This window comes from Trachemys scripta, chromosome 2 (genome assembly GCF_013100865.1).
Source record: "Trachemys scripta elegans isolate TJP31775 chromosome 2, CAS_Tse_1.0, whole genome shotgun sequence".
NCBI lineage: Eukaryota > Metazoa > Chordata > Testudines > Emydidae > Trachemys > Trachemys scripta.
Window position 1 is genome coordinate 241,624,718 of NC_048299.1, and position 27,718 is coordinate 241,652,435.

Here is a 27,718-nt window from a genome sequence, read left to right on the forward strand (position 1 = left end):
AAGTCTTGCTTTGAGTTCTATAAAAATTTATACTTTACCTTACTGAAGCATGTAATTCCTCCATTGTTCAAAAAGATGCTCCTTGCTGGAGCAGCTACTCATAGCAGGAGCAGAGGTAGTGAATAGAGTGGTGGCTAATGCTGTTTTAAACATTGATACCTGTACGGTATGGGGTATTAAAATACTGCTTCCACTTTAAGGGGCTGTAGACTTCTTGAAGTCAAGGTGTACTCTTGCTAAGAGCTCTACATTTAAAAGGGGCCATGTCTAGATCTTAATATGTAGTAGACTATTTTCCCTTCAATTACTTTTCCAGTTAAATTACTTCAGCAGCAAATTGTTTTTTACCTGAGGTCAAATTTAGCACTTAAAACAAGTTCAGGTTAGCACCTCTTCAGCAGCCCTCCCCCCAAAGCAATCTGTCACTTTACTTTAGGCCTTGTCTCAACTGAGGATTTAATCTAGCCCTACCCCTCTAAAGATGCTATTTTGGCCTTAGAAGTTCATCCCCCTTGCACCAACATCAAGGTAGATAGCAGCTTTGCTTAAGTGCAGTCAGATTAAATTTCCAACTCAAACATAGCCTTCACCTTTAGATATTGCAAGTACCACACAAACCAGGAATAAGTGGCATGAGTACAGGTGACATCAGTTTGTGGGCTGCTTTTGTTTTAGTTGAACTCAGATTTAAAAGGTGACCATACCAAGAAAATAGTCACTATGGTATTAGGAAATTTGTACACACTGTTGCTTTAAGGAGCAATACATAGCTTTGTTTCTCCTGCCATCCAACAAAAAATGGTGTATGGCTCTGCTTTGTTAATGACTGCTATCCTATCCAACAAGATTTGTTTTAAAACAAGTTCTCAAAATCCATAATAGTCTTTAAATTATGAATTTTTTCCAGTTAAATTAATATTCCTACTATAGCAGAGATTAAAAGCAGAAGGGACCAAATGATCTATCATAACCCCCTCCATAACCTAGGGAGGGATAGGTGTTGTGTAACAATTCTGAAGTCTGCACAAGGCCAAGCTATCCATTATTCAGTTTGACATGTCTTTTTCTGCCTCAACATCCTGTATAGCAGTAAGTGTTCAAGGATTAGATTGAGTCTCTGCTTTAGGGTAGCTCTGTACTGAAGCAGTGTCCTGCTTTGGAGTTTCTACCAAAGAGTGTTCATTGCATATGTCTTGTCAGTGGTTTCCATATTTTCACTTTTTCTCTGTGCTTTTGGGTGGTGTTATTATTCCTCCTATACATCCTGGAGATAACTGTCCTGGTGCTGTTAGAGCTACTCCACAATTCACTTCATCCTATGTAAATTGGAAAAAAAAACCAAACACACAATGTTAAAGTGGATTTCACATCTTCATTGTATAAGGGTTTGTGCTTAGTAACTGTAGTACCTCAATGGAAGACAGAGCCTTGAACTATCTTAAAGAAATATCTGGGATATTTAAATATAGTAGTCTTTTAGTCCTTACCTTCTTAATAGGGGATTAGACAGGAGAGGGGAATTGAAGATAAATTCAGGTATTTCAAGTGCTTGAGCACCTCAACCTACATTGAGAGACTGACAATTTGAATACAATGACCCGTGTCTACTCTTTTACAACAACTTCAGGTACAAGTAAAATGGGATTACAATTATAGGAGTAGTTTCCTTCTACAAACATTGACTTATACCATCACCATGTCCTTAAGGGGTTGGCAAAGCACGAGTGCTTTAATCTGGCTAGGTCTGTGCTAGGACCATTTTACTAGAATACTAGATTTGGTTAAGTTGCATATTGTAGCAGTATAGTAAATTTCACTCACATGCACACACCTCCATTAGTGAAAAACTATACCAGTAAAAGTGCAATCTTATCAATGGGACATCTGGCACAGCTAGGCCGGTCGGGGTCAAGGGTAAGACAACATGTAAACAGCTGGCCCTACTGTCAACAGTACTTTTGAAAAAAGTAATCAATGCTGTTCCACAGATAACATTCTTAGGAACTCTGCCTGCAGGAGCATGACAAGGTAGTATAGGCCCTGTCCATACAACAGATCTTAATGAAATGTGCCACATTATAGCCAGGTCTGAGATAGTCATGAACCCTAGTTATTTTGCTCCTCCCAGCAGCCTAGGGTGGTCTTCCTGCTGCTAGTTCAGCATCCTTTTGCAGGGGCAGACATACTCCTTCACCATGTTTGTGTAAACAGCCTGGCCGGTCATCCTTCCCCCAGCACTTGACAGCCTTTGCTACATATATAGATGTGGAGTAACTGGCTGTTTATCTTCCAGGTATTTTACAGATGACCTGCATGTTTTCCCTATATTACAGTGATACAAGCAAGGTTTGATTGGGGGGGAGAGGGGGAAGAAGAGTGAGTGAGTATGTCTCTCTCTCAGACAACTCTGGTACTTGCCTCTAGTCAGCTAGAACAAGTGGTTTTCAACCTGTGGTCTACAGACCCCTAGCAGTCCACTAACTAACTAAGATTTTTCAGAGGGGGCCACTCATCCATTTGAAATTTAAGGGTCTGCAAATGAAAAAAAGGTTGAAAACCACTGAGCTAAACCAATGAATAATATATATATACATATACACACACACACACACACACACTGTTCTCCACCCGTTTTAAGTTTAGGCATCAGACAAAAAACACCAAGTAAGGTCATACCAGCATGTCCAAGTAGTTTGTGTGGGTTTGGATATTATGTCTGTCTTCCACTGCAACCTTCTTAAAACTCTTCAATTTCACAGGGGCTTTTCTTGCCACCCTAACAAAAGGATCCATCCACGCTACACATTCTGAAATGCTGTTCCAATCTAAACCTAAGGAGAAAATAAAATATCAACTTTAGGCAGTGTGCAGCTAAACCTAGTTGCGTATCCATCCCCTACCAAGCATTCTAACATGGTAAACAAGAGGCTAAATTAGTTTGTTTCCACTTTCCTGTGCTTTGTGCATATTTTTATTGATAGAGTGTTGGCTGCAGATTTAAAATTAGATTTAAAAAAAAAAACCAAAAGCTACCACAAATGACTTGTTTGCATCCTCCACTATCACTTAGACAAAGTTTTGTCATATAATCCCAGTGAATTAAGATAAACATTTAGTTTTACTCAAGGCCCAAACCATAGTTAATGGTTGTCAAAAAGCCATAAGAATGTGTATTAAAGCAGCTATGACATGTTACCTTGTTTAGCTTATGAACAATAATTGCACTCCTAAACATAAGGACCCTCCCATAAGGCTCAAACTTTTTCCACTGGCCTTCAGTAATAGACTAGATGTGGAATCAGCAACCCTGGACATGCTAAGAGCCACTGCTCTGTGGGGGTCTTTATAGAAGAGCATCACAGGGAAGGTACAAGATCCAATCAGTTTCATGCTCTTTTATTAGAGGGGTAGCAGAAAATGGGAAAGTAGTTAAAATCCAGTAGAAAAATATGATGAAGAGTAAGGCAGTCCTGTAGTATTCCACTTTTCTCAATATTTGAGAATGTTTGGTACCTTATATAGAGTTAGATTAAGCTGCTATGGGTAATAACCAGGGTCTCACAGCAGAAAATAAGGTGAGTTCCTGGCCTAGAACATCTACCAGTTATAAACTCTTATTTTTATCATTTACTTTACAGCTGGCCTGACAGGAAAAATCTGATTTTAGGGGGGGAAGAAACATCTGTGGTAGCCAACAGTCTACAATGGTAACAAATTGGGACCCAAATACTCAGATGCATCAGTGCTGCAGCTTCTGATTCACTTTTCCTTTATCAATATCACTGTATTAATCTCATGCACAGGGATAAGAGTAATCAGACATCACTGTATCAAAATAATCTTGCTACATTTTTCAAGTTATCCCCTTGCCTGAAGATGAATCCCATTATTGACAAAGACATACCGTCTTGTGGGAGTCAACACAAATAAAACCCACATAACACGCTCATGTAAGGTTAAGTCACCAAAACTCCCCAACTTCTTAGCATTACTTAAAATTACTGTTTATCCTTTCATATCAACAGCCTATTTCTGCTATGTCCAGCCACTCCACTTCAAAATCCTTTGCTGCAAGAGGACAGGTTGATAGGAACCACCACGAAAGTTTTTATCCTGGACTGCTGTTGTCAGTCAAGAATGACTGGTTATAAACAAATCACCTTCCCCAGGAAGAACTAGATACAGGCTACTGGAGCCAGATCATAAACTAATAGTGATTGCTGTTGAATTTTTAGTTTACAGAGCAGAAGCTACAGAAATAGCAGCAAACCAGGAGCAACAAAATATTCTGCTATATTTCCAGATACTTCACCTCAGAGGCACAACAATTTTGCGCTTCCAGTGGTTGTGACCCTAACATAGCATGGGGTGCAAGTGAATGAGGAATCTGTAAAATAAAATGGATCCAAAACTGAATCTATTTTAAATAGATCAAGTTGATTGGGGGGGGGGGGGGGGGGGAAATTAAGTAAAAAGCATGCTGTTAAAAGCAAGGTAATTTTAAATGATCTCAGGTTCAATTTTTATAAAGTTTTACAGTGCTCCAAGCATTTAAGGTGATGATACAGGAATGAAATTGAAAGCACTTAGCCTTTTTAAGAGTTGTCATAGTAATAGACCACCTTACCTGAAGCTTTTTTGACTACCTCAGCTGAGGTATAGTGGCAGAGTGCAGCAGCAGCCAGTGTCCTATACTGGAAGTCCAGAGAACTGACATCTAGAATACATAGGTCTAAAAGCTGTGAAAACAAGAGTAATGGTTACAAAGTTTCTTTTATAAGAGGGAGAATCCTAGGCCCATCATAGGACTAAACCACTAAAAGAGATACAGTGTACAGGCATCATTTATTTCCTCCACACACACAAAAATATTAGAACTTAAGTCTAAGGGACCCTTCAGTAAACTGATTTGTTACTCTGTTCTAAATTTTTGATTGTACAGAATCTACAGCTCCAGATAGGTGTGAGGAGGCCAATCCCTAAAACAAAACACCGGACAGCAATCTCAGTGACTCAGCATGAACATGGAAAGTGTCCATAATGATTCAATTATTTCAGTTTCAAGATTGTATAGATTTAAGGGAAGGAAAAAAAAAAAAAAAAGTTCTTGGTTCATATGCCCATCTAGTAACCCTTATGGTTCTTATACTGCTGATAAAAATGTGCACAGAGATTGGTTTAGTGCTCCAAGTGTTTTTTCATATGAAACTCAGTTCCTTCTTTCTCTTCTAAATAGAGGATGTACCTTATTTAAATTTTTTTTAATTTATGTCAAGCAACTTAACACAAACATCCATTCACACCTTTAAATCCTTTGCCACCCATCAAGCACTATCTTGTGTAATACTCTAGTCCTGTCCACCCAGAAGAAGATAGAAGTGTGCACTGTTGGGCATTTTTCCTCCTAGAGGCTTAGATGGTTGGCATTACACCAAGTGACATTATTGCACTTTTTATTTGTTAATTTAAAATAGTCACCAACCTTCAGGGAACCACTTAGATATTATCATAGAAAACTCTGCCTTGTTCCTTTAAATGTTAGGCAAGATATTTTTATAAGTCTTATTTTATAGCATACACTTCTGCCTAGGTCACCAACAGTGGCATGTTAAGTAGTGTGCATTGACTGAAACAACTACCTACCTGTGCTATTTGAATGAATTTTTCCTGAGAATACTGAGGTAGCAGCACTTTTGGAACATCTTTCAAAGCATCCACTTGGAGATAAAGATTGAGCCAGGAGATGATTGTCACTGGGCACAGTTCCCATTTTAAAGCCTACAGATATTAAAAACATGAGATACATATTTATATAATTTTCTAATAAAGTGCATAGCACCTCTTTCCATCCCCCCCGTATACAATTTAAAAAAAACAAAACAAAAAAAAACACACACACACCCCCATCAAGTTCTCTACCCCCACAATCTTACCCAGTCTCCTTTCCCCATTTTCATCTCCACTTAGGTCAGCTAGACCTTTTATCATGCACCTACATGCCTGAATCACATGCAGGATCCCCTACGATTTCAAGTACACGTGCTCTGGAAATAAACTTCTTCTGACTTTTAGAAATAGAGCTGGAACAAGCCTGGATTTCAACAGCCAGAATATCTTTCCCACCCTTTTCCCCTCCACCTTCTCCAAAAGATGCCTCACAAATACTGAGCAAGTGGTCCTCATGCAGGACATTCACATAAGAGCAGGGAGGCAAAACATACATTCCCAAGATGTGCCATGGTCTTGGAACTGGAGCTATAGTAGCTGCAGCCTAGCACAGATAATTTAGTTTTGGAGGATTTCTAGGTTTGGTTTTGGTCTGACTTGGGATAAATACCAAAAATGTCAATTCTTAGCAGAACAAGATTACCATTTTCTACCCAACTCTTCTGGGAACCTTGGCATGGAGGCATTCCACCCAGCAGATGACCCAAAGCCAGGGACCCTGGAAGCCCCAACTGCACGGCAGTCCACCTGGCTGGCTGCTGAGGAACCATAGGTCAGGACTCCAGGTTACCGGTCAGCCTGCCAGGTGTGCTGCTGAGTCTGGCAGGTAACCAGGTTTCAAAACCTGCCTGGTTTCTGGCAGAATTTCATCAAAAGGTGACATGGTAGTGCAGAACAATTAGATTTTGATGAAAAATTGTTTCAACAAAATCTTCCAACAGGTTCTAATACAGTCTTTTAGACTATTTGTATGGGCTATTTCAATAGTTCCTCTCCATTCCCAGCCTGCCATCCTCCAGCCAGGCCTATGGGGTTGTAAAAGCCACCTTCCATTACATACAGTTCTTGGGGGCCCGCTCTTTCTTTGCAGAAAATAAAAGTAAGACTTAGGTGGCAAAGAGGGGCCCTTAATGGAGACCTCCACCCTAAGGGTGGATGCCAACCTATGAGATTGAGTTCTTCAATTCTTCAGAAAGAAGGGAGATACTTTTTTCCTACAGATGGGGAAAGGGCACCAAGAGTACAGTCATTAAACATAAGATGCTAAAATGAAAGGCTCTACTGGGCTATCACTCAACCAGTTAATAAAAATACTAAGACTGTTACATTACCTTTAATACAATGAGCTCCATTCTTATAATATCATCTTCACTACAAGCACCATCTGTGACATAGGCAAACTCTTGTAGTTTAGGAGCATATATCTCCTTTTAAATAAAAAATAAAATAAAAAAAACCATCAAGACCAGAAGGGTTTTTGTATCCTGCAAGAATGCAAACGAACTGCAGAAGACAGCTGTGAATCTTTTCAGATTTATACACAGAACCATTTTATCAACTCAGTTGAAACAGCTGTACTTCAGCTATTTCTTATGATAGTACAAATAGCATAAGCCTTTCATACTTTAAGTGTCCACAAAAAGTGAGCTAGAAACTAGTAGTGAAAAACCATTAAATATTAATAGAGAAGATATTATGTAGTCCACAGGCCTCCATAGACTTTAATAGAACCAATTTTATGGATAGGGGAGTAATGTTGGCCAGAACAGAATTATTTCTTGCTTATATCACCTTCAGAGTCTAGGATCTTCACCTGCTCAGACAACTCTGAGAACCCCAGTGAAACAACTCTGTTTAATTCAAACACCATTTACCATATCACTCCTTGAAGATATAGCTATTGGTGTATATAGAATATATTAACAAATCATCTTAGTAGATGCAGTTTATACCAGCAAGAGTGCTTTTAACCAGTATAGCTGCGTCTATACTAGGGCTTTTGCCAGTATAAAAAAAGTTTTGTTTGTTTTTTAAAACCAGGTTTTAAAAAAACAATCGATTTGAAATCTAGTTTATTTCAACAGTTCAGTAGTTTCAGATCCTACGCCTGTCCCTGTGATCACCTGCCAATTTCTGTGGTTTTGAAAAAAGAAAAAGCCCTCTTTAAAATGTTTCTGTCCCCTACTGCTATGTAGAAGGCCCACAGAGGAAACTGATGGACTCTTGGATTATGCAGGGGAAACAGAGAAATGGACTACACACAGAAGGCTAAAAGAGGCATAAAGTTGAAGAAAATTTCTCTAATCTCAGATCTTACTTGTAACAATACCAGGTTATCAGTTATCTGAATCTCTTTTTATGTTGATAATTTCCATTCAAGAAGCAGTTAAGATATTCCAACCCCAAAAACACCATGCATATAGCCACTTACCTCAAGTTTGGAGGCAATGAATAATGAGGTAATTCCTATTAGCTGAAGCATATTTTTATTAATATTCTTTTGTGTCAACATGAATCTATCAAAAAAATCTTGAGCTAGGTAGAAGGTTTCTCTGTGAAGCATATACACTTCACATACCTAAGACAGAACAAAAAAAAATAAAACACTTAGTTCAGTTTTCGGTTCCACAGTGTGGTGCATTTTCCCCAATTATAAATGGGTTAGTAAATCTGTTTTAATGGTAAAACACAATTTTGTCCTTAATGTGAACAAAGATAGTCATGTTTCCAAATTTATTCGTTTGTTGTGGTTTGCTGAGGGGGGGGAATCTGTCCAACACCCAGGGTTAAGCACAAGCTGCTAGCAAGTTTTCAAAAATATGATACACAAGGTCTTAGTTTTAATTAACAGAAACAAGATGAAACTATACATTGATGTTAGTTGTATGCCTGTTTGCCTTTAAATGAATTGTAAAAAAGGGGGAACTTCTTTAATCCCACCAAAACTCAAGCTTATTTAGGATTCTGCATTTCTCCTCTTAACTTCAGGCAGATATTAAGTAAGTCGTTGCCCCCTTAAGATTAAATTTTACAGAAGCCTAATTAAAAAAAAAAAAAATTACTAAATTTCTCTGCAAACAACTTCAAACCAGCTGAAACAATAATTCAAGAGGCATGAACTCTTCCACCTACAATTAGTTTCAACTGAGTGCAAAGTCAGTACTTAATTTAAATATCAACGTCACTAGCTATTTCATAGTAGAAGAAGGGGCTAAAAACCTGAAATGGTCTCATTTGTGGGTTTCCCATTCTAATTTTGGGGAAAAAATACCAGTTGGATCAAATACTGTTTAGTCTAAACTAGGGTAAAAGGTGCTATATTAGCTCGCTAATATCTAACATCATACCGTTAAATCCTGTGCTAGATAAGGCCTTAAACAAAAAGGTAGGGGACAAATCCATCCTGAAGCAAATAGATGGAATTCCTATAGCATTATCTGTATCAAATTCATAGTGACACTCAGCGTGGTGTTAAGTTACATATCAGGAGGGAAGTAACACAAAGCTATGTCTACACTGCGCAGCTTACAGCGACACAGCTGTGCCCTAAGCCGTGTCACTAAGGCATGCAGCGTAGCCACTCTTTGTTGGCAGAAGAGAGCTCGCCTGCCGACAAAATAAAACCACCCCCAACGAGGGGTGGGTGGTAGCTTTGTCAGCAGGAAAGCATCTCCTGCCGACAGCGCTGTCCACATCTCCAGAAGACAACAGTGAGCCAAATGCAGAGGTGGTGAATACATTAAAAGTGTTGGGAATAAATGGTGAGATCATGTGATTTGCATCACTTTGATGATGGGCTGTAGATTTTTCCCCTAAAATTTACCAGTGCAGTTCCATTGGTGATAGCAACAGTTGGCGTTCTAATGTAAATAAGGCATTGGCGGCCACATTTGAGGTCATGAAATTTACCATGTTTCACAATCTCACACAGATCTACCAGTGGAGCAGGGACAAGAATTTTGCACTACTGGCAACAGTTATAATACCTCTTGTTTTAGGGATGTCGAATACAAGAGCTATGTTCTCCAACCATTTCCAAAACAAATCCAGTCTCAAATAGTTTTGAATGTGATTTGGCTGCCAATGTGGAAAGGGTCAAACTGTTTTGAGCAGTTATCAAGTAAGCCATTACCCCCTTTAGGGCACTGCACAAGCAAACTGGTGAAATCTTTTGAGCAAAATTTGACCCACCCCCATTCACACACAAATCCATTTTTAAAGAGGAGTGGTGATTGAAATACTAAATATAAACAACATCAGGAGAAACAGCTACAAACACTATCTTTCCTGTATGATACACAGGACCTTAGCCATGTCCCCAAAACTACTCCTATTAGACAGTCCCAAGATTTGGGGGATGTGATTAAGGTCCGATATATAATCGTGCTATAACCATTTCAGTTTACAACCATGCTGAAGCATGATCCTCCACAACTAGAGATGGGCAGATAATTTTTCAATTTGGCTGCAGGTTTGTTGGTTTGGGGGGGGGGAGGAGAGGGGATTTGGTTCAACTATAACAATCAAATTTCCAGTGAATAGAAAAAAAAAGTCCATTTAGGTTCTCTTCTGGAACTGGAATTTGAACCTGGTTATCCCACATCCCAGGTGAGTGCCTTAACCACTGGGCTAAAGGTTATAGGGGAGAGCACCAGCACCACCTTCTCTGGCCATTTTGCGAACAGTCAAAACTATTCATGTCAAATTTACGAAGAGTTTCTAGAACTGCATTTTTCATTAAAAAAAAAAAAAAAAAAGCTTATTTAAGACATTCATCCCATTCTACCCACAATACTGATGCATTAAAAAGGAACATTACTCCCTGCTCTATTTTAGAGGTCAGCATTGTCAACTTTTTTGTTTCAAAATATGTTTGTCATTAATGTCTACTCTACATGATCACAGATATTAGCACTTTACATAAACTCTTTGTCTTTACACCAATCTATTTTACAGCCATAGCACAATGTAAAGTAACTCAAAATATACCTCCAAGAGCCAGTCCAGGAGTATTGATCTCATGTGTGGTTGCAAGTTAGAATGTAGCGATGTAAAATGTTTGCAGTGAGCATATTTGTTCTCCTTCTTCAGAATATTGAGCCAGACATCTTTAGAATTTCCCCAGCTATGGAATAAAGTCATGTGAAGTTTTGAGATCTCTTTACAAAAAAGAGATATAAATATTTATCTTAGTGTGTTATATTTTAAGTTAATTTTTTGATATTCATCTGTTTATATGCAATCAAAAAAAAATATTTTTAAGTTAGACAACTACAGGCATACTTTGTTCTGAAATCCCAGAATTAGCCTATCAGTCACCAAAACCCAAGATATATCTGATTAACCCAATGGTCAAGTACACACACAAGTCACCATTTGGAGCGCAGTTGCTTATTTCGCCTGTCCATCTGGTCAGACAGTTCAGATTTGATCCATTTGAAAACTTGGCTTCCTAAGTAGTCAGATAAAAGACAACTTAGACACCCCAAAAATAAATCTTTGACCTGATTTAGTGCTACAAGCCAGACCAAACTACGTGTTTAGAATTCAAGTTTAGTCCCCTTCCTGCTTCCTACATCATTTTCCCAGGGACTGGAAAAATATGGTGAAGAGCATAACTTAACAAAAAATAGACAGTTTTAACAATGAAGTAGTTCATTTACTCACAATGAAGGTTTGAAAAATCCACTAGGGCAGTGGTCCCCAAAATTTTTTTCCTTGTGCCCCCTCTTACCCCTGTCCACACCCTGCTGAGTCATGGACAGAGGCCAGCCGTGGACCATGGTGCACACAGGGCCAGGAACAGAGCTGAGTGGTGCTCCTTCCTTGCCCCCCAGGGGGGCTGGCCTGGGCCCCAGCCATGCCCCTCCACATTCCTCTGTGCCCCCCTAGGGGGCATGCCCCACAGTTTGGGGACCTCTACACTAGGGAGTAGAAAGCTTTCACTGGAGTAAGTGGCTGCTTATACCTTCATTTTTGTATCATTTTAACTTTGCATTATTATGGAGTGTTTTGGGTTTGGGTTTTTGTGTGTGTGTTTTTTAAACTACACATCTCACCATGTAGTCACTAATGGCTGGTCTACCCTGAAAAAGTTATATTGGCATCCACACACCCTGACAGACAGTTAAGCTGACCTAATCCCTAATCCTGGTGTAGACAGTGATAGGTCAAGAATTTTTCCATCAACCTAGATAGTGCCTCTCAGAGGCAGATTACCACAGAGATAGGAGAACCCCTCCTATTGCTGTAGTAAGTGTCTATACTAAAGCGTTGGAAGCATAAACATAGCCTAAAAAAGTGCTCCAAAACGAATCACATGTTAATTGATGTATTGTCATCTTCATCAGTCCTCACTCATACGATCAGTTTCAGTGTCTGCTGCTGCTCCTACTTCTTGCTAAGCAGCAACAGAATCAGATTTAACAGGATGGGTCAGTTTCATTGCTTCCCACAGGATTCTGAATAGCACCAAGCAAAAGGCCATGTTAATTTTACTCAGCTGCTGGTGAAAGAGATGAGAAGATGCAGAATTATTTGCTGGATTTATTCAAGGGAATGGGATCCCAAAAATGGGGTTAAAGTATCAGAGACCCCTTTCCATCATCTTCTTACAATAGCTAGGCAACTCTGGAAAGGGCAGAAGAGAAGATGATTTTCCTGTACTGCAGCTGAAGGGGGTTTATCAGATACTTGTTAGATAGATATGAAACATGGAGTCCACAGGGAAGAGTCTATGAACAGAACTCTGGAAGAAATCTTAGCACCTTTTTCAGAAACTGCGGGAGGAGCATAAAGGAGTTCAGCTTCTCACCAAGGGTTCACAGAGATCACCCACCCATCCTCATCTTTGATATCTACTGTGGGCTATTAGGCATCTGCTAAATTTTCCACTCCTACTCACCTCATCATTCTGTTCTTTAGAGAGAGTGAAATAACTGATAAAATGGAACCTATTTACTCACCTCAGTGGAGCAGTAACTCAAACACCACGATAATTTATGTAGAAACTATTTCATAGCTGGACCATTTTAGCAGGAGTATCCAACTAATATGCTTCCCCAATTTGGGTGAATTCCTTAGACATTAGAGACTGAAGAAGGTTTCTTCAATCAGGTCATCTAGTTCTAGTCCATCCACGTGGGAAGTGCAGTATTGCTCCATAAAATATATTCTATACATTTTTCTAGACTTTATACACTGGGCTTCCACCATTTCTCTATCAGATCTACTCCACACTATAATTAGTTTCCACCATTAGGAGACCCATCCTCTTCACTAGTGTCTCTGAATATGATGCTTCCACAATGCTTCCCACAGTCTGGAAAAACCAGGGCTACGCCTAAAACTAGGCTTTTTATCAGCATAGCACTGTGCTAGCCACCAAGGCACTAGAATGAATAACACACTGTCTCATGGTCAAAACATTAGACATACTTTAGAGTCCCTAAAGAAAAAAAAACGTAGGCTAAGAATGCTTTGGCTTCTAGGTTTTCCAAATGTCTGGTTCCAATAGCCATGAATACAGTTCATTAAAAAAATAAAAATAAAAACACCGCACACATATCCCCAAACCAAACACCATAATATTTGCAAATGACTGAATTTTACATTGGTATTTGATATTAAGCTATAAAGAATGGCTCCAATTAGAAAAGTTAATGTAACCCTCTTTGCGTATGTGCTTCCCCTCCAAAAAAAACCACCACCACCACACACCTGGAATTTTTTGGGTGGTCAGGTGAGGGGGAGGGGGAGATCAGAGTGGATGGGATGAAGATTTCAGTTGTCTCTGGTTATAAATTCAATATTGGACACAGTTAAATTAATAGCATAGAATTTGTTGTACAATAATTTGGAATAAGATGTAGATAACTTACCTAAGTTCAGGCAAAGGTGATGGATTTATGAAGAGGTTTCTGAACCTGTATTTCTTGAATCTGGAAAAGTCAGTAGCTGCCATTTCCTTGTGGGGTGTTTCAATAATTATGCAGGGGGAGATGCCTCCAGATATTGTGGGTGGCCAACAACTCTACAATGTAAATACAAAAAAAAAAAAATTAAGTGCTGACTTCACCTGCCCAGTTTGCTTTTGAGATAGATACTAAAGTAGTAACAGAATAAAATCAAGAAATTATTAAATAACTTCTATTGTGTACATGTAACCTATCTAGTTTCAGCATCCTCCAAAATGCTATAAGTAATTTCGAAAACATAAGCAAAATGTGTAAGAAGTTAACTTGCTCTTCAGAACTAAGAGCTAGTTTATTCAAGTGTTCTAGGATATACATACGGGTATTGAAAAATTAGAAAACAAAAGAATGACTTTCTAGTCAAGATGGAACCACCACATGCATATAATTCTGATAAAGGAACCTGGCTTTTGTGAGGTAAATAACTTGTGATTTACCAACCAAGGTGTAACTAATCCATTGCTTGAACCATCAATTTATTCATTTATTTGTGGAACAATGATGTTCGAGTACCTAAAATGTCATGGGAAACACGGCAGCCAATTCCACTATCTACTTTTAATCTGGGGAAAATGAGGAGGAAAAAACAGACATGAACTATCTACATCACCTCAGTGGAGACACAGCAACATACTATCTTCAATTACCCATTCAAGGGGAAAACCTATTTAGTGAGATGGAACTATCCGATTGCAACTAGTTAATAAAGTAACACTTACACCTATATAGCACCTTTCATCTCCAGCTCTCAGAACACTTCACAATCAACCAGTTTAGCTTCAGATCATTCATTTGAAATAGTAGTATTCCCATTCTTTTAAAACCAGAAGACATTGATTTTCCCCAAAGTCATAGTCAGGTCTTGTCTACAATAGTTAAAGTGCTATTTTAATCTGCTTTAGTTAAACCAAAATAAGAGGGCTTTCACTGGTTTAAGAGTGCCTTATCTCGGTTCATTTTAAACTGATTCCTAAGAGACTTGAGGAAAAACAAAATAAACCTGGTTTAAACTGAAATAAGAGCACCCACATAGCCTTTTCACCCATTCAACTAAATAGGTTTCATTTAAGCTGTGGTTTTAAACTAGCGTAACATTCTTGTTAGACAAACCCTGGAATTAATCCCATTTTAAATCCACACCATACCTCATTCAAGAATAACTTTCCACATATAGATAAGCCTTTGGCCTGTGGCAGAGGTGGGCATACAACCCAGAAGTCCTGTGCCTGAACAATGATACTCTCTACTTCAGTAAAGTAGTAGCTTCCCCTCACCACCCAACTTTTTATATATATATATATAAAAATAAAAACGGGGAGACTCCTCCCCTCCCATTCCAATCTGTTTTGTATGCATGAATGCATTACCTTAATCTCATACTGATGTCTTTTAATGACCTTTTCATCTTCTCCTTTCTTGATATCCTGTTGAGAAAGACATTAATTGATCAATGCCCTTCAACCATACTGTCATATAAAGCAGTGTGCAGAGTAAACCACCACTATCTTGCACCACTTCCTAATCATGTGTTCTACTGAGAAGAACACATTTCTTCCCTGTTCCCCCTACAGTGGCAGGTATAGGAAACAAAGCTTCCAATCCTGCATATTTCCAGGTAAATTAGTCCCCTGCTCACCTCTGTTGCTCTCCTTTTCTTGGTCTGGAGAGGCTCTGGTGCCTGCAGCTCTTGTGGAGACTCTTCCTGACAGGGGGATGGGGGTGGCGGCAGCAGCTGCTGCTTGGCTTGCAAACGACTACTGGAGAGGAGAAAAGCATATATAGCATGAAGAGAGCAGCTGTTGTTAAACAGACACGTTAGTTTGGTTTACGAAGCTGACAGAAGTTACCTGCGTCTTGACATCTTCCTTGGGTTGTAGAATCCCTTCCTGGAATGAGGAAAGAACAATAACTTAGTCCATAGACACGAGAGGAGAAATATAGGACAAACTATGGAGCCTAACTCAGATTTAATACCAAGGTTTGTATGCTGCACATTTCAAGCACTGGCTCTTACACCAGTAGGCATCAGTGCATTAGTAAAATATTTGTGCTAAGTATGTGTGCACATATGTACAAATATACAGTGTGCATGTATTTTATATCTACATAATTGCACAATGTAGGTTATACAGATGCACAATCAGGTTCACCACTAGTGTAAATCCATGGTTTCCAAAATACATGTGCCCCATGTACACCAGTAGTAAATTTAATTCACTGCATTTGTACAGGGAATCAGGGGGATGCTTCATCTAGGTCAGTGGTTCTCAAACTTTTGTACTGGTGACCACTTTCACATAGCAAGCCTCTGAGTGTGACTCCCTCTCCCCCCCTAAATTAAAAACACTTTTTAATATATTTAACACCATTATAAATGCTGGAGGCAAAGTGGGGTTTGAGGTGGAGGCTGACAGTGTGCAACCCCCACATGTAATAACCTCATGACCCCCTAAGGAGTCCCAGTTCTCCCCAGTTTGAGAACCCCTGATCTAGGTAATGGAGAGGGAATTCAGGGTGTGCAATGAGAGAGAGGGGACACTAAGCCCAGGCCATCTCCCCCACCCTCAGCGTGTTAGTGTAGCATATTGATCTATTATACATAAATACACACCCACATTAAACAAACACCATATATTTTATATGCGTTGCCATATTATTTTTATTATTACACATTTCTCTAATGTATACACACAGTGTAATGACATATTTAAACACACACACACACACTGGTTGTGTGTACTCACCCACCCTGTGTACAGAGCCAGACAACTCTTCCTCGCCTAGCTATTCCTGTCCCCTGCACCCCGGAGCTGCTACGCCTCTCCCCACCCCAGCTCTGAGAGGACTCTAGTCGGGACCCCAGGGCTCCCTGCCCTCTGTGGCTCTGCGCGCTGCTCCGGCCCCTGAAATGCCGGTTCCGCGCCAATTTAGAGAGCGGGGAAGAGCAGGCGGCAGCGGCCTGGGGCTGGGCTCAGGGCGTCCGCCTGGTGCTGCCGGCCCCGCTCCACCCCGGGGACCCATCCCCCCGCGTGTCACAGGGCAGGGGGTCCACGCGGACGGGCACTTTGCTCCCCCTCCCGCGCGGGGCCAGCTCCCTCCAAAAAGGCAGCCCCTTCCCCGCGGTGCCCCTGCACCCCCCACCCGGGCAGGGTTAACTAGGGAGCCCTCACATGCCCCCCCACCCTTTCTGGGCGGTATAATGGGGCCAGGCCGGGGCTGGATTAGCCGCCCCAGCCGGATTCCCCACCCCCTTCCCTCCCTGCACCGAGCCAGTCTCCCTCCAAAACCTCAGGCACGGGCGCCCCGGCCCCCACTCCAACGGGGGCCAGCGCGGGACCGGGTTACCCCAGACCTGGAGGGGGGTTGCAGCCGTCACCCCGCGGAGGGAGGCGCAGCCCCCGGCGTGCCCCGGGCCCCCCATGCTCAGAAGGGCTCGCAGGGGGCGCCCCGGGGCTGGATGGGGGGCGCCCGCCAGACACCTTTCCCCAGCCACTCTCCCTCCAAAACAGCGCCCGGGCAGACATCCCGCCGCGCCACCCGCCTCGGCCCCGCCACCGCGCGGGCCCAGTCCCCACCCATCGCCCCGGAGCGGGCCCTCCAGAGCCGGGCACTGCCGCCCCCCCGGGCCCGCCCGCCCCTCAGCCCGCAGGAGGGGGTGCAACAGGCACCTCAGCGCCTTCCCCGCCTCCATCTGTCCCTCCGCCGCGCCCCAGGCTCGGGGACACCCCCTCATGCATTGCCTGCCCGCCCGACCCCCAGACCCTTCGCCCGGGCGCACCTCACCCGCTGCCGCCCGGCTCAGTGCTGCTCAGCTGGCGCCGGCGCCAAGCCCCTATATACTGCCGCCCGGGCCCTCCCCTGCGCATGCGCGTATCCCGGCTCCTCACCCCCCCCCCCCCGCCAAATCCCTCCCTGCAACACCCAGCCCCCACCCCCCCCCCCCCCACACACACACACACGTGCACGCCCCCCCCCCGCCCCCCCCTCCCCCCCGTGCACAGCCCCCTTCCTCCCCATGCAGCACAGGGCACCCCCAGGCTGCTGCACTCTCCAGCAGTCCCCCACCCTCCCTCTCCTACGTGAGCCCCACTGGACAGCCTTCCCTGTCCCATGTGCTCTGCCCCCAACACAGCCAGGGCACCCACTGGACAGCCTCCCCTGTCCATGTGCTCTGCCCCCAACACAGCCAGGGCACCCACTGGACAGCCTCCCCTGTCCATGTGCTCTGCCCCCAACACAGCCAGGGCACCCACTGGACAGCCTCCCCTGTCTCATGTGTTCTGCCCTCAATACAGCACCGGCTAGGCAGCCTTCCCTGCCCCCAACATTGCCAGGGCCCCACCTAGACAGCCTTCCCTGCCCCCAGCACGGCCCAGGGCACCCCAACTCGCTGCTTCCAGGGGCAGGGCAGGGCACAGCAGCCTCACCCCTGCAGGGATATGCAGCCTCATCTCAAGTTTCCTATGTCCCCATACAGGCACCGACTTACATACAACACTGCTATGCCCCAGTCCAGCACACGACACGCCAGGTTGCTGCAACTCCCAGAGGAAGGGCAGCCTCACGCCCTGTCCCCCCCCCCCCCCCCCCCCCCACACACACACACACTACGAACTCCTTATACCTCTCCCCGTTGCCTCCGGCCCAGCCCGTACAGTGCGCCCGGGATTCCTGCTCCGGGGGTGCAGCAGGGAACAACACAGCTGTCAGCACCCGCCGCCTTCCCCCTACAGTCAGCACACGCCGCCGCCCAGCGCGGGCTGGCGCGGGGCTCCACCCCTGGGCGGAGCCAGGGGCAGCCTCGAGCCAATGGGGAGAGAGAAAGGGCCGACAACGTGGACCTGGCTGCAAAATGTAAACACAGATCTGTGCGCGGCGTGGCTCCCACAACAGTGAATTTAAAATCCGGCAGTGTGACTGTATCTACACATAATAATAGCATGGCACGAAGCTGGCGTTTTCTCTGTGTCACCATTGCTGATATTTGTGTTTAAATAAGACATTTCTTCCTTACAGCCCCACTGGTGAATAAATTCTTCATATTTAACACTTGCCCTGATAGTTTGTATAGTACTTTGAACTAGTCCCCATCACACTCCTCAGGGAAAGTATGATTTCTATAGATGGGGAAACTGAGGCTGAGTTGCTCAGATCCGCACAGCAAATCGGTAGACCTGCCGTTACAATACAGGATTTTCTGACTAAACCCTCTACCATGCTGTGGTCCTCTGACTGGTCTGGCAGTAACATCACTCCGTTGCCATTACCTGTTGGGATGTCACAGACAGATTTAGGATTTAATTTCAGGATCAAATGGGAGGGGGGGAAATAGTCTGTGAATACATAAACCACTTCTTAGTTGACATACATAGTAAGTTAGGAGAAACACAAATTCCTATTTAAGTCTGATATATCTGAGGGTTTTCCTCCGTCTAAGGTCTCTTAGCACTTTAGAAGTCTGTGTTCTGTTTAACTAGAGAGAAACTAGCTTACACAATACTCCTAATACCGATGGCCTCACTGGAAGAGCAGCTTCTCCCGTCCCCAGTTTCAGTTAGATGGCAGCATTAGCATCACTATGTTTCAGCATAATTTGAGGTCCTTTAATTCTCATTACTCAGGTGCTGTATTAGTCTGACTAACATAAAAGTGCATGATATTTGATAGGAGTCTATGGCTAAATTTGGACCTTCTTCTTGGTCATCATGACTCTCTCATCAATTCACTCCTAAATCAGCAGCAACTTTGAGTTCAGAGTATCTCTTGAATAGGACAGACTTTTCCAAGTCGCTCAGTAGGAATGGTGGGCAATTAAAATGTAAAAGTTCCCAAATGTTTCACAAAACATTAACGTGTTTTTAAAAGAGCTCTCAGGTCTAACTTCCACAGAGATTTTGGAGAGATAATGTAAGTTATAAGAACAAAGCTTGAATGGTTATAGTTTCTGCAACTAGAACTCTCAAAAATGAACAGATATTCAACTTTATACACAGTTTAAGAGGATATTATTTTTTAAGATTCTACCCTAGTATTTTTCTTGTCCTCCTCTCTTCCACCTTCTGTGTCTCAGGCCTTGTCTAAACACAAACTTTCAACATTTTAAAATCCATTTTAAAATAGATTTAGTTAAACCAATGCAAACTCCTGTGCAGATATTCTGAAATTGGTTTACAGCTGGTTTATATCAATTTGCCTTAATTCAGTATAAACCAGCAATAAGCCTATTCAAGCATGTTGCACAGGAGGCATACTGGTTTCAATAAATACATTTTTAAAACAATTTTGCTTAAAACGGTGCAAGCTGTGTGTGTAGACAAGGCCTCAGGCACCCCCTTCCTATGTATTGTTGTCTCCTCTCCCATCACCTCTCTAAACACTTATGTTCCTCCTCCTTCCATTCTCTTCCCCCCACAGTGTTATATCACATAACAAAATTACACACAATTTTCTGATATCCTAAAGGCATGACAAGAAGTACAAATATATGCACTTTTTATTCCTTTCTTTTTATTGCTTTGCCATTTCAAAGCACAATAAAAAGCAATATATTATATCAAAGGTTAAGATGTTATAATAGTTTCATTGGCAAACAGACTATTTCAACATGTAGTAAGCTCTTTGGGGCAGGGACTGTCTTTTAATTCTGTGTGCACAATGTCTAATACAATAGAGCCTACATTTCTGTCCACTGCCACAATACAATAAACAATGTCTTACAGTAGTATGTGATAGATACCCAAGGCCAATGTCTTTCACAATTCTACAAAACTGCCACAAGATCTAAGCTTTAATTTTTGACAAGTTACATTGCTAGTCCTTCTGATTAAGAAGAAAGCTTCCAAATGTAAATCAAAGAAAAAACAAACAATGTAATATTTACTGTTCACATCTGTAAGTAGCCTAAAAGCAATCCAGGTGAGATGTGAACTTCCACTATTCATTCCAATGGAGTTAATTTTGAAAACTAGAAGTGAGAATATAAAATGCCATTGTTAACTATTTCACTACTGATCATTTTAAAATAAGCATTCAGTCTATGTGCTTACTACGGGTAGGCACAGACAGATATTGGCCTCATTTAGGCAAGGATTGTATAACATTAGCACATGTTCATATGCCAACTAATACATTTTAACAGTCTATGGTAGACAAAGTGCACTGCCTTTAACACATTAGCTTTAGTTGAGCCAGGCTTCACACATGAAAGGCAGTGTGGCAATAAGTCAAACCAAAGAGCCATATTTCTTTGATTCTCAATAGAATCACCTACCTTCCTTCCTTCCTTATCTAGGTACATTTGGAGCCCTTGATCTTTACTCATGATGGAAACAGTCGGTAGTCCTAACCTAGAGGAAAACCAGTTTCTTTTGCTTCAAGTCTCAATTACAGTGGAAGAAGATGACTCTGTCAGATAGTCTTACCCTTGTCTCTATGTGACTGAAAGTCTGGTCTTTTGCCTTCAATACTAATAAAGTTAATGGCTCCCCCAACCACAATCACATCCTTGTTATTCTCAGTTGCTCCTCCAAATGGCTTCTCAGCCTATTAGGAAGGCATCCATTTCCATATCCCTCCTGAAAGGGTTCCTCTGCAATCCCTACACTGAGGAGCAACACCTGTTAATAATAGTGTATTAACCCTCTCGTTACCTAACACTGCATATGATCTCACACTGACACTCAGAAAGGAGAGGACTGATTTTCTTCAAATTTTCTAGCACAAATTCACCTCTGAGCTGTGACTAAGCATGAGGAATTTCAGTTCAAGAAGTAGTTTTGGGAGTAAGTTCTAAGCCACTGAAAATAGGAACATAAAAATAAAATACTGAATGCTTTTCATGATCAAAATACTTTACAAATATCTAACTAATTCCCACATCACCCCTATGAAGCAGGTAGAATACTATTTCCATTTCATAGAGGGGGGAAAGTGAGTTAGAGGTTAAGGGACTTGCTCTAGCACTGGGTTTCTTGTCACTGCCAACACCCCAGCCTAGGTCTTCTGAGCTGGGAATTATACCAAGATTGGTCTGGTTCCTGACTGGTGAGAGACCAGGCTGATTCAGACAATGCTATCAAACCTGCAGCTGTAGAGGACCCTTGTCTCTTGGGGTTTTTTTCCTACAAAGGCAGGTTGAAGTTAGTTTAACATTCATTGATTACACTTCTCTGTGTCCTGGAGTATGACATAGTCAGTGCTGGCTGTAAGCTTGAAAGTGATAATAATTTGAGCCCCCAGAAATCTGAATTTCTCTAAATTCCCTACTCCTTATCACGGCCATGGCTGGGACACAATGCAGGTTTCCACTCACCACCTTTAACATAGGAAGTCCCCATCCACTATTTCCCATACTCACTCCACAGACACATGCAGCACTTCTAGACAGATTCCCTATTATCCCACCCCTATAGGTCTACACCTCTGCCCCCACAGCTGGCAGGGGAAAGGAGTGTGGATCAAATGGGGTGGAGGATGTTGCACACTGGACCTTGGAGGGCAATCAAATTACTATGCAGAAACCAATGGATTTGCTTGAACTGGCCCTGATCAGAGTGGGGTGGTTAAAGCTGAATTGCAAATACCCACATTCCCTTTCTCTGTTTCTATGTGATGTGTAAATTACTGCCTAACAGACTTTCAGCTTTGACATTTGATTTCTGGGGTTACAGCTTAAAGTTAAATCTGGAATCTGGTCATTTTCAGCCATGCTCAGTGGCAATATTATGGCTATACCATGAATTTAATGCAGGTAGCATATGTTGAGGTTTGTGTGCCCACTCTGAGGCCTGGTCTACACTAGGAATTTCCATGATATAGCTACGCCTCTTGGAGTGAAAAAAATCCACACCCCTGAGAGACAAAGCTATACCAACCTAGCTCCCACTTGAGACAGTGCTAGGTCAATGGAAGAATTATTATGAACCCCTCCTGCCAGCGTAGGTAGTATCTACATTAAAGAGTTACAGTGATGCAGCTGCAGCAGTGCCACTGTAGCATTTTAAATGTGGACATAGCCCTTTTCTTTCTTCCCAGGTTTCAGACCCATCTCCTCATCCACAAAGTGTGTGGCAGCTGGCCAGTTCCCATCTTCCACATGCCAGAAACCCTGGTAACCAGCAAAGATGCCCACCTGCTCTGTTCCCCCTCCCAAAAGGAGGTCTCTGAGAAGACCCATTATAGGAAAAATGTGAGTCTTCTAGCAGTCAGCTGAATTCTCCTTTACACTGAAGTCATATTTTTAGTTACACTTACTGCTGGGACTTCTCTTTGTGAGGCTGTAACAATGAGAAGACCATGTTTTGGGAGGTAGTGTTGTTTTGTGGTACTGCCCAGGACTGAGAGTCAGGAGTTCTGAATTCCATTCAGAGCTATGTGAACTTGGACAAGCCACAACCTCTCTCTGCCTCATGTTCCCTATCCATAACAAAAGGATACAGCTACCTGCCTCCCAGATATGGTAGAGGATTAGTTAGTGTATGTACAAAACTTTCAACATGAAAAGGGACATCTGAATGTTCAATATTATTTACATAGTGCCAGTTCAGTGCCCAATTCCTTGCAGACAAAGAAATCAAGGAATTTACAATCTAAACAAAAAAAATGCAATATCAGACTGTGAGATTGTCAAAGGAAAGAAGATGCAGGGAAGGAAAGCAACTATTTTACAAATGAAGTCTTATGTTTCTTTATGATCAGGGACCAGATTTGGAGCTGATAGCATCAGAGCTGCAATTAGTACACAATAACAAGCCGCAGTTTTGCCAAATGGAGGAAAATGTTTTCTTAAGGATTATTTTCCAATCTTTATTACTATTTATGCTTTGGAAGAGGAGCAATATTTAAATGGTTAATGATAAATTGTAAGTGCTAATAGTAAAATTAGACGGCAGAATTCACATGCCATTGAGATGTACTGGTAAAGTTCCATACAACCCCCAAGTAATATGTTTTATATAATTCATCAACCTCAAAAGAACAATAGGTGCCTCACTGATACTAGTTCAGCAAGGCTAAAGCTAATATTGCAACAAAGGGTTGTAAATGTAAGCCCTTTCCACAATGAGCATATCTACTGTAGACACTTTTCTATGTGTTTGGGTTTTTTTAAATGTTGAGCAGTCAGCTTAATAACTGTAAATTGCCATTGGTGCAGATCCTCCAGTTGAAGCAATGATGGAAGCCAGCTCAGGCATTCTGCCTGCTGCTCTAGACAATAGGGTGATAAAACTGCCAGTGACCAGTCTATCTTAGCACTCCCACCACTGGAACTGCACTGCTGTTGGACAACAGTGGGAGATTTTCACAATACCTCCAGCTCTGTTTAAACTAGGGGAAATGTTAAAAAAATCCTACTGGTGTTAGCAACTGGGAGCCTGAGGCCCTTCCTACACTGGGTCAGGTTTATTTTTGCACCCTGTACTTACACCAATACAAACCTCTAGCATAGAGACACTGTACCAGTAGCTTATGCATTTCAAATTGGAGTAAGGCACAGCTTACTCCAATGCAGCACACCTACATTAAGGGCACCAAAGCAGCTACATGATGCAAAATATATTGGAGAAAGAGGCTATCAGACAGACATAGCAGTGATGTTGGAACAATTTTTATAGGGGGGCTGCTGAGAGCCATTGGACAAAACTGTAAACCCTGTATATGATGGAAACCACTTCACACTAGGGGCTGTTGCTGCAGCCCCAGCACCCCTAGTTTGAGCACCCCTGAGCCCTGGCTTACGTGGGTTGTTTATTACTGCCATTGTTTCTAACCCCATGGTCTAAACCTCTGGTGTAACTGACAGTATTATAAAGGCTGTTGGCAGCAAGGGATCCATTGTTTATATTTAAAAGACATTTTTCAAAATTTCCCCGTTGCTAACACTGGTTCAGCTGTACTAGCTGCTGCAGGCCTTTTAACAACAATGTTGTTAAGACCCGATCTGAGCAGGTTTAGGTAAAACAATGATTAAATTGGTGGCAATAGCCCTTGCCCACTCTGCACTAGGACTCTCATTGTTGCTTAATTTTTGTGAGACTGAACTATTGTTAGCAATGATGGAAACGTTTTAGGAAGTGTACTTGGAATAGACAGGGCTCAATGTAGACCAAACTCAGCACATCATAACCATGTTTGGCACCATAGTACAAAAGCTCAGCGAACACTAGAGCTGTGGTATGGGCCAGTGATAGAACTAGAAAAAAGATTACTACCAGTACTCCACTCCTTGTGGCTGCTTCTCTCAATAGGACCATAGAGTTGTTGAGAAGGTCTCCATGGGCCCCTGTGGCCACTTCCCTCACTATGGATGAGCGGATTGTTGAGTCGATCTCTGCTCCCACAATCTCTTACTGTGACTGGGTTGTTAAATAGCTCCCCACTTCCCTCCAGCTGCTGGTTGCTTCCCTCAGTGGGGCTAGGAAGAGGATTGTTGAGCAGCTCTCTAATTCACACCATGCCCTCAACCATCTTGCCACTAGAATAAGGGAATTTTCTCAGCAGCCCTGATCCTTGCTATAACATGGCTAGGTGACTATCACATTTAGGCTGGGTGTATACTGTAGATAGGGCCTTATGGAGGTCGGATGAGATGGTGCCCTTCCCTTAATCAACATACTGGCAGACTATCAAAACTGAGTTTTATAATTCACGTTTCTCAGCCTGTGTTCAATCTCCTCTATTCTGAAAGGATGTCAAGGGGACAATGATGTCAAAAACATGTCCTAGCATGACTTTTCCTATGATAGAAATGACTCATTCTCTCTCTCTCTTTATACACACACACACATACAAACATTGACTCTCATTTGCATGTGTCATGGGGTGATGAAGTGCGAAAATGGAGGTGGGCAGCTTCTTGTGGTTATGAATATGCACTAAAACTACAAAGTAAGAAAGCATACACTGCACAGCTGAATCAGAAAATATAGTTATTAGGGATCCATTACAGTTTTAACCATTGAAGAGGTGTATTTAAAATGATACTATGGTGATTAGAACTATATTAATAGCTATGGGCTTGTCTACAAACAAAAGTTATACTGGGCTAAGCTGTTAATTTAAACAGATACAATTATGGACACTTTTATTCTGGTAGAAGAGGGGCTTTTTTCTGTTTACTTTGGAAGGGGTTTAAGCCAAACTGGAAGAAGAAAAAAAAAAAAAAACCAACCACTCTTATTCCAGAAAAAGTGTCCACCTGAGGAGCTATACCAGTATAGCTATAGCAGTTTAACTAGATGGGTATAATTATACTTGTATAACTGGTAAAAAAAACTTTCCCTATAGACAGGCCTCATTATTTAGCTCCTTGTTTTCATAAGCTCATAACCCTCTATACATTTTTTTCTTTGGGAATGAAAACTTCAACATTGTACTCTCTCAACAAAGGGGTGATTTTTTTTTTCTGGAAATTCAGTTTGACAGTTTTTGAGTTACTTGGAAAATCATTTAAAAAAAATCCACTGATTTTTTTCATACATAATAATTATACAGTCAAGTCATAGAACTGGGCTTTTTGAAGTTTACACTTTATTGAACACTACAAAGGGTAAAACATACCTGTTCATAGGAATGATGATATTGAGTCAGAGCAGTGATCCAGCTAGTCATGAGCCCATCTCTGACAAGGACCAGTACCACTAGTCCAGAAAAAAGTGCAGGAAACCCCATAATTCCAGAGAGGTTGCTGTCTTCCCTGGGAATAGATTAACAGTGAGTGTCTTCACTACAGAGTTAATTCAAGTTACTTCCCTTGCATTTACCTAGCTCAAGTGCAAGTGGCCACACTGAAAATAACCCACTGGTGTGTCCACACTAGTGATGCACTCATTCATGTATGGCATATTTGGATGGATCCTACCACTATTCTTTCCATTGCAGTAAGTTGAGCTGAATTTTTTTTCCTTAGGGAATTGGGGGAGAACTCATCTCTTCTCTCTGGGCACACAGGAGGAATTATGGGAAGGTATTGGAGGACTAGCAGCGCTCAAGCAGAGCTAGCCTGGCTCCATGCTACAGTGCAGTGGTGTTAGCAGCTGATAGATTGGCTGACCCATTGGGGGGGTATAGCGTAAAGCGAAGATGAGCGTAACCTAAAGTAGATGCCAACACAAGACAAGGGATTGTGTGTGGGGATAGGACTCAAGTGAGCAGCAACACTCAAATGTACGTTACTTTTGAAGCCCTATAATGTAATGAACTTTTATAATTTATTTCAGTGAATAAGTACTGTAGGTTAAATACTGTTTTCAAGTGTCAACATACAGACATTTATTGATACATCTATTTTACAGGCAGATGGGGTCACTCTACCATTGGATTAGCAGATTGCCCGTTAACTCAAGGTAAAGGCTAGTGCTCACTTATGGGGCCCAGTCAGCTGTAAAGTGTCCACACTTGCTTTCACAAAGGTGTTAAATACCTTGAGTTAACAGTCAATTAACTCTAGATAAAAGTCTAGTGAAGACTTCCTTACAGAGGAAGCACGCCCTCTACCTTTGCTTCCCAGACAACCCCTCTGCAAATGAAGGGTTTGGCTCATATCTGCACATTGTCTCTTCCCATTCCAGGGCCCTCAAGACTATGTTATTTGGCTAAGGCATAGCTCAACATGATATGGCATGAATTATGTAGAATACATATGTTCAACTATATGTTACCATCCACATAAGGAGCTCATTGCTGACAATGAGTGCTAGCAATTTCCCCCCCCCCCCCCCGCCCCAAACTCTTCTTACTGGTACTGAAAGTGGTTTAAATTGCAAGGGAAAGGAGTACAAGACTTTTAGCACTATTATGTGTAATAAGGACCTAGTAGAACAATGTTTTGATGATGCTTGCTATAGTGGGAGAAAGCTATTTACAATACCCATCTACAGCAGCAGTTAAATCATTTTCAATACCAGGTGAAGGGAGGGGGCAAAGAAGAGACACTCAGCCCCATCTCCACTAGGATTCAATGCCACGGACGTTAACATCAGCAAATGTTAAGAGAACAGCATCAGCTAGTCCTATATGGA

At 42.0% G+C, this 27,718-nt stretch overlaps 1 protein-coding gene across 3 annotated transcripts; it reads right to left on the reverse strand.

Annotated features, from left to right (window-relative positions):
• Positions 1-315: 315 nt before the first annotated feature.
• On the reverse strand, positions 316-27,321 carry CCNE2 (cyclin E2). Of its 3 annotated transcripts, none has more exons than XM_034763310.1 (12): positions 26,259-27,321; positions 15,548-15,586; positions 15,337-15,457; positions 15,068-15,124; positions 13,608-13,759; positions 10,717-10,852; positions 8,159-8,305; positions 7,059-7,154; positions 5,644-5,778; positions 4,628-4,739; positions 2,677-2,831; positions 316-1,316 (listed from the first exon to the last, which is right to left on the reverse strand). In XM_034763310.1, the coding sequence occupies exons 1-12, from the start codon at positions 26,264-26,266 to the stop codon at positions 1,215-1,217; spliced, it is 1,260 nt and encodes a 419-aa protein (XP_034619201.1). In that variant the 5' UTR covers positions 26,267-27,321; the 3' UTR covers positions 316-1,214. The 3 variants fall into 3 exon arrangements, with proteins under 3 accessions (XP_034619201.1, XP_034619202.1, XP_034619203.1); XM_034763311.1 differs by lacking the exon at positions 26,259-27,321 and adding an exon at positions 17,479-17,550; XM_034763312.1 differs by lacking the exon at positions 26,259-27,321 and adding an exon at positions 17,484-17,522.
• Between the last annotated feature and the right edge of the window lie 397 nt (positions 27,322-27,718).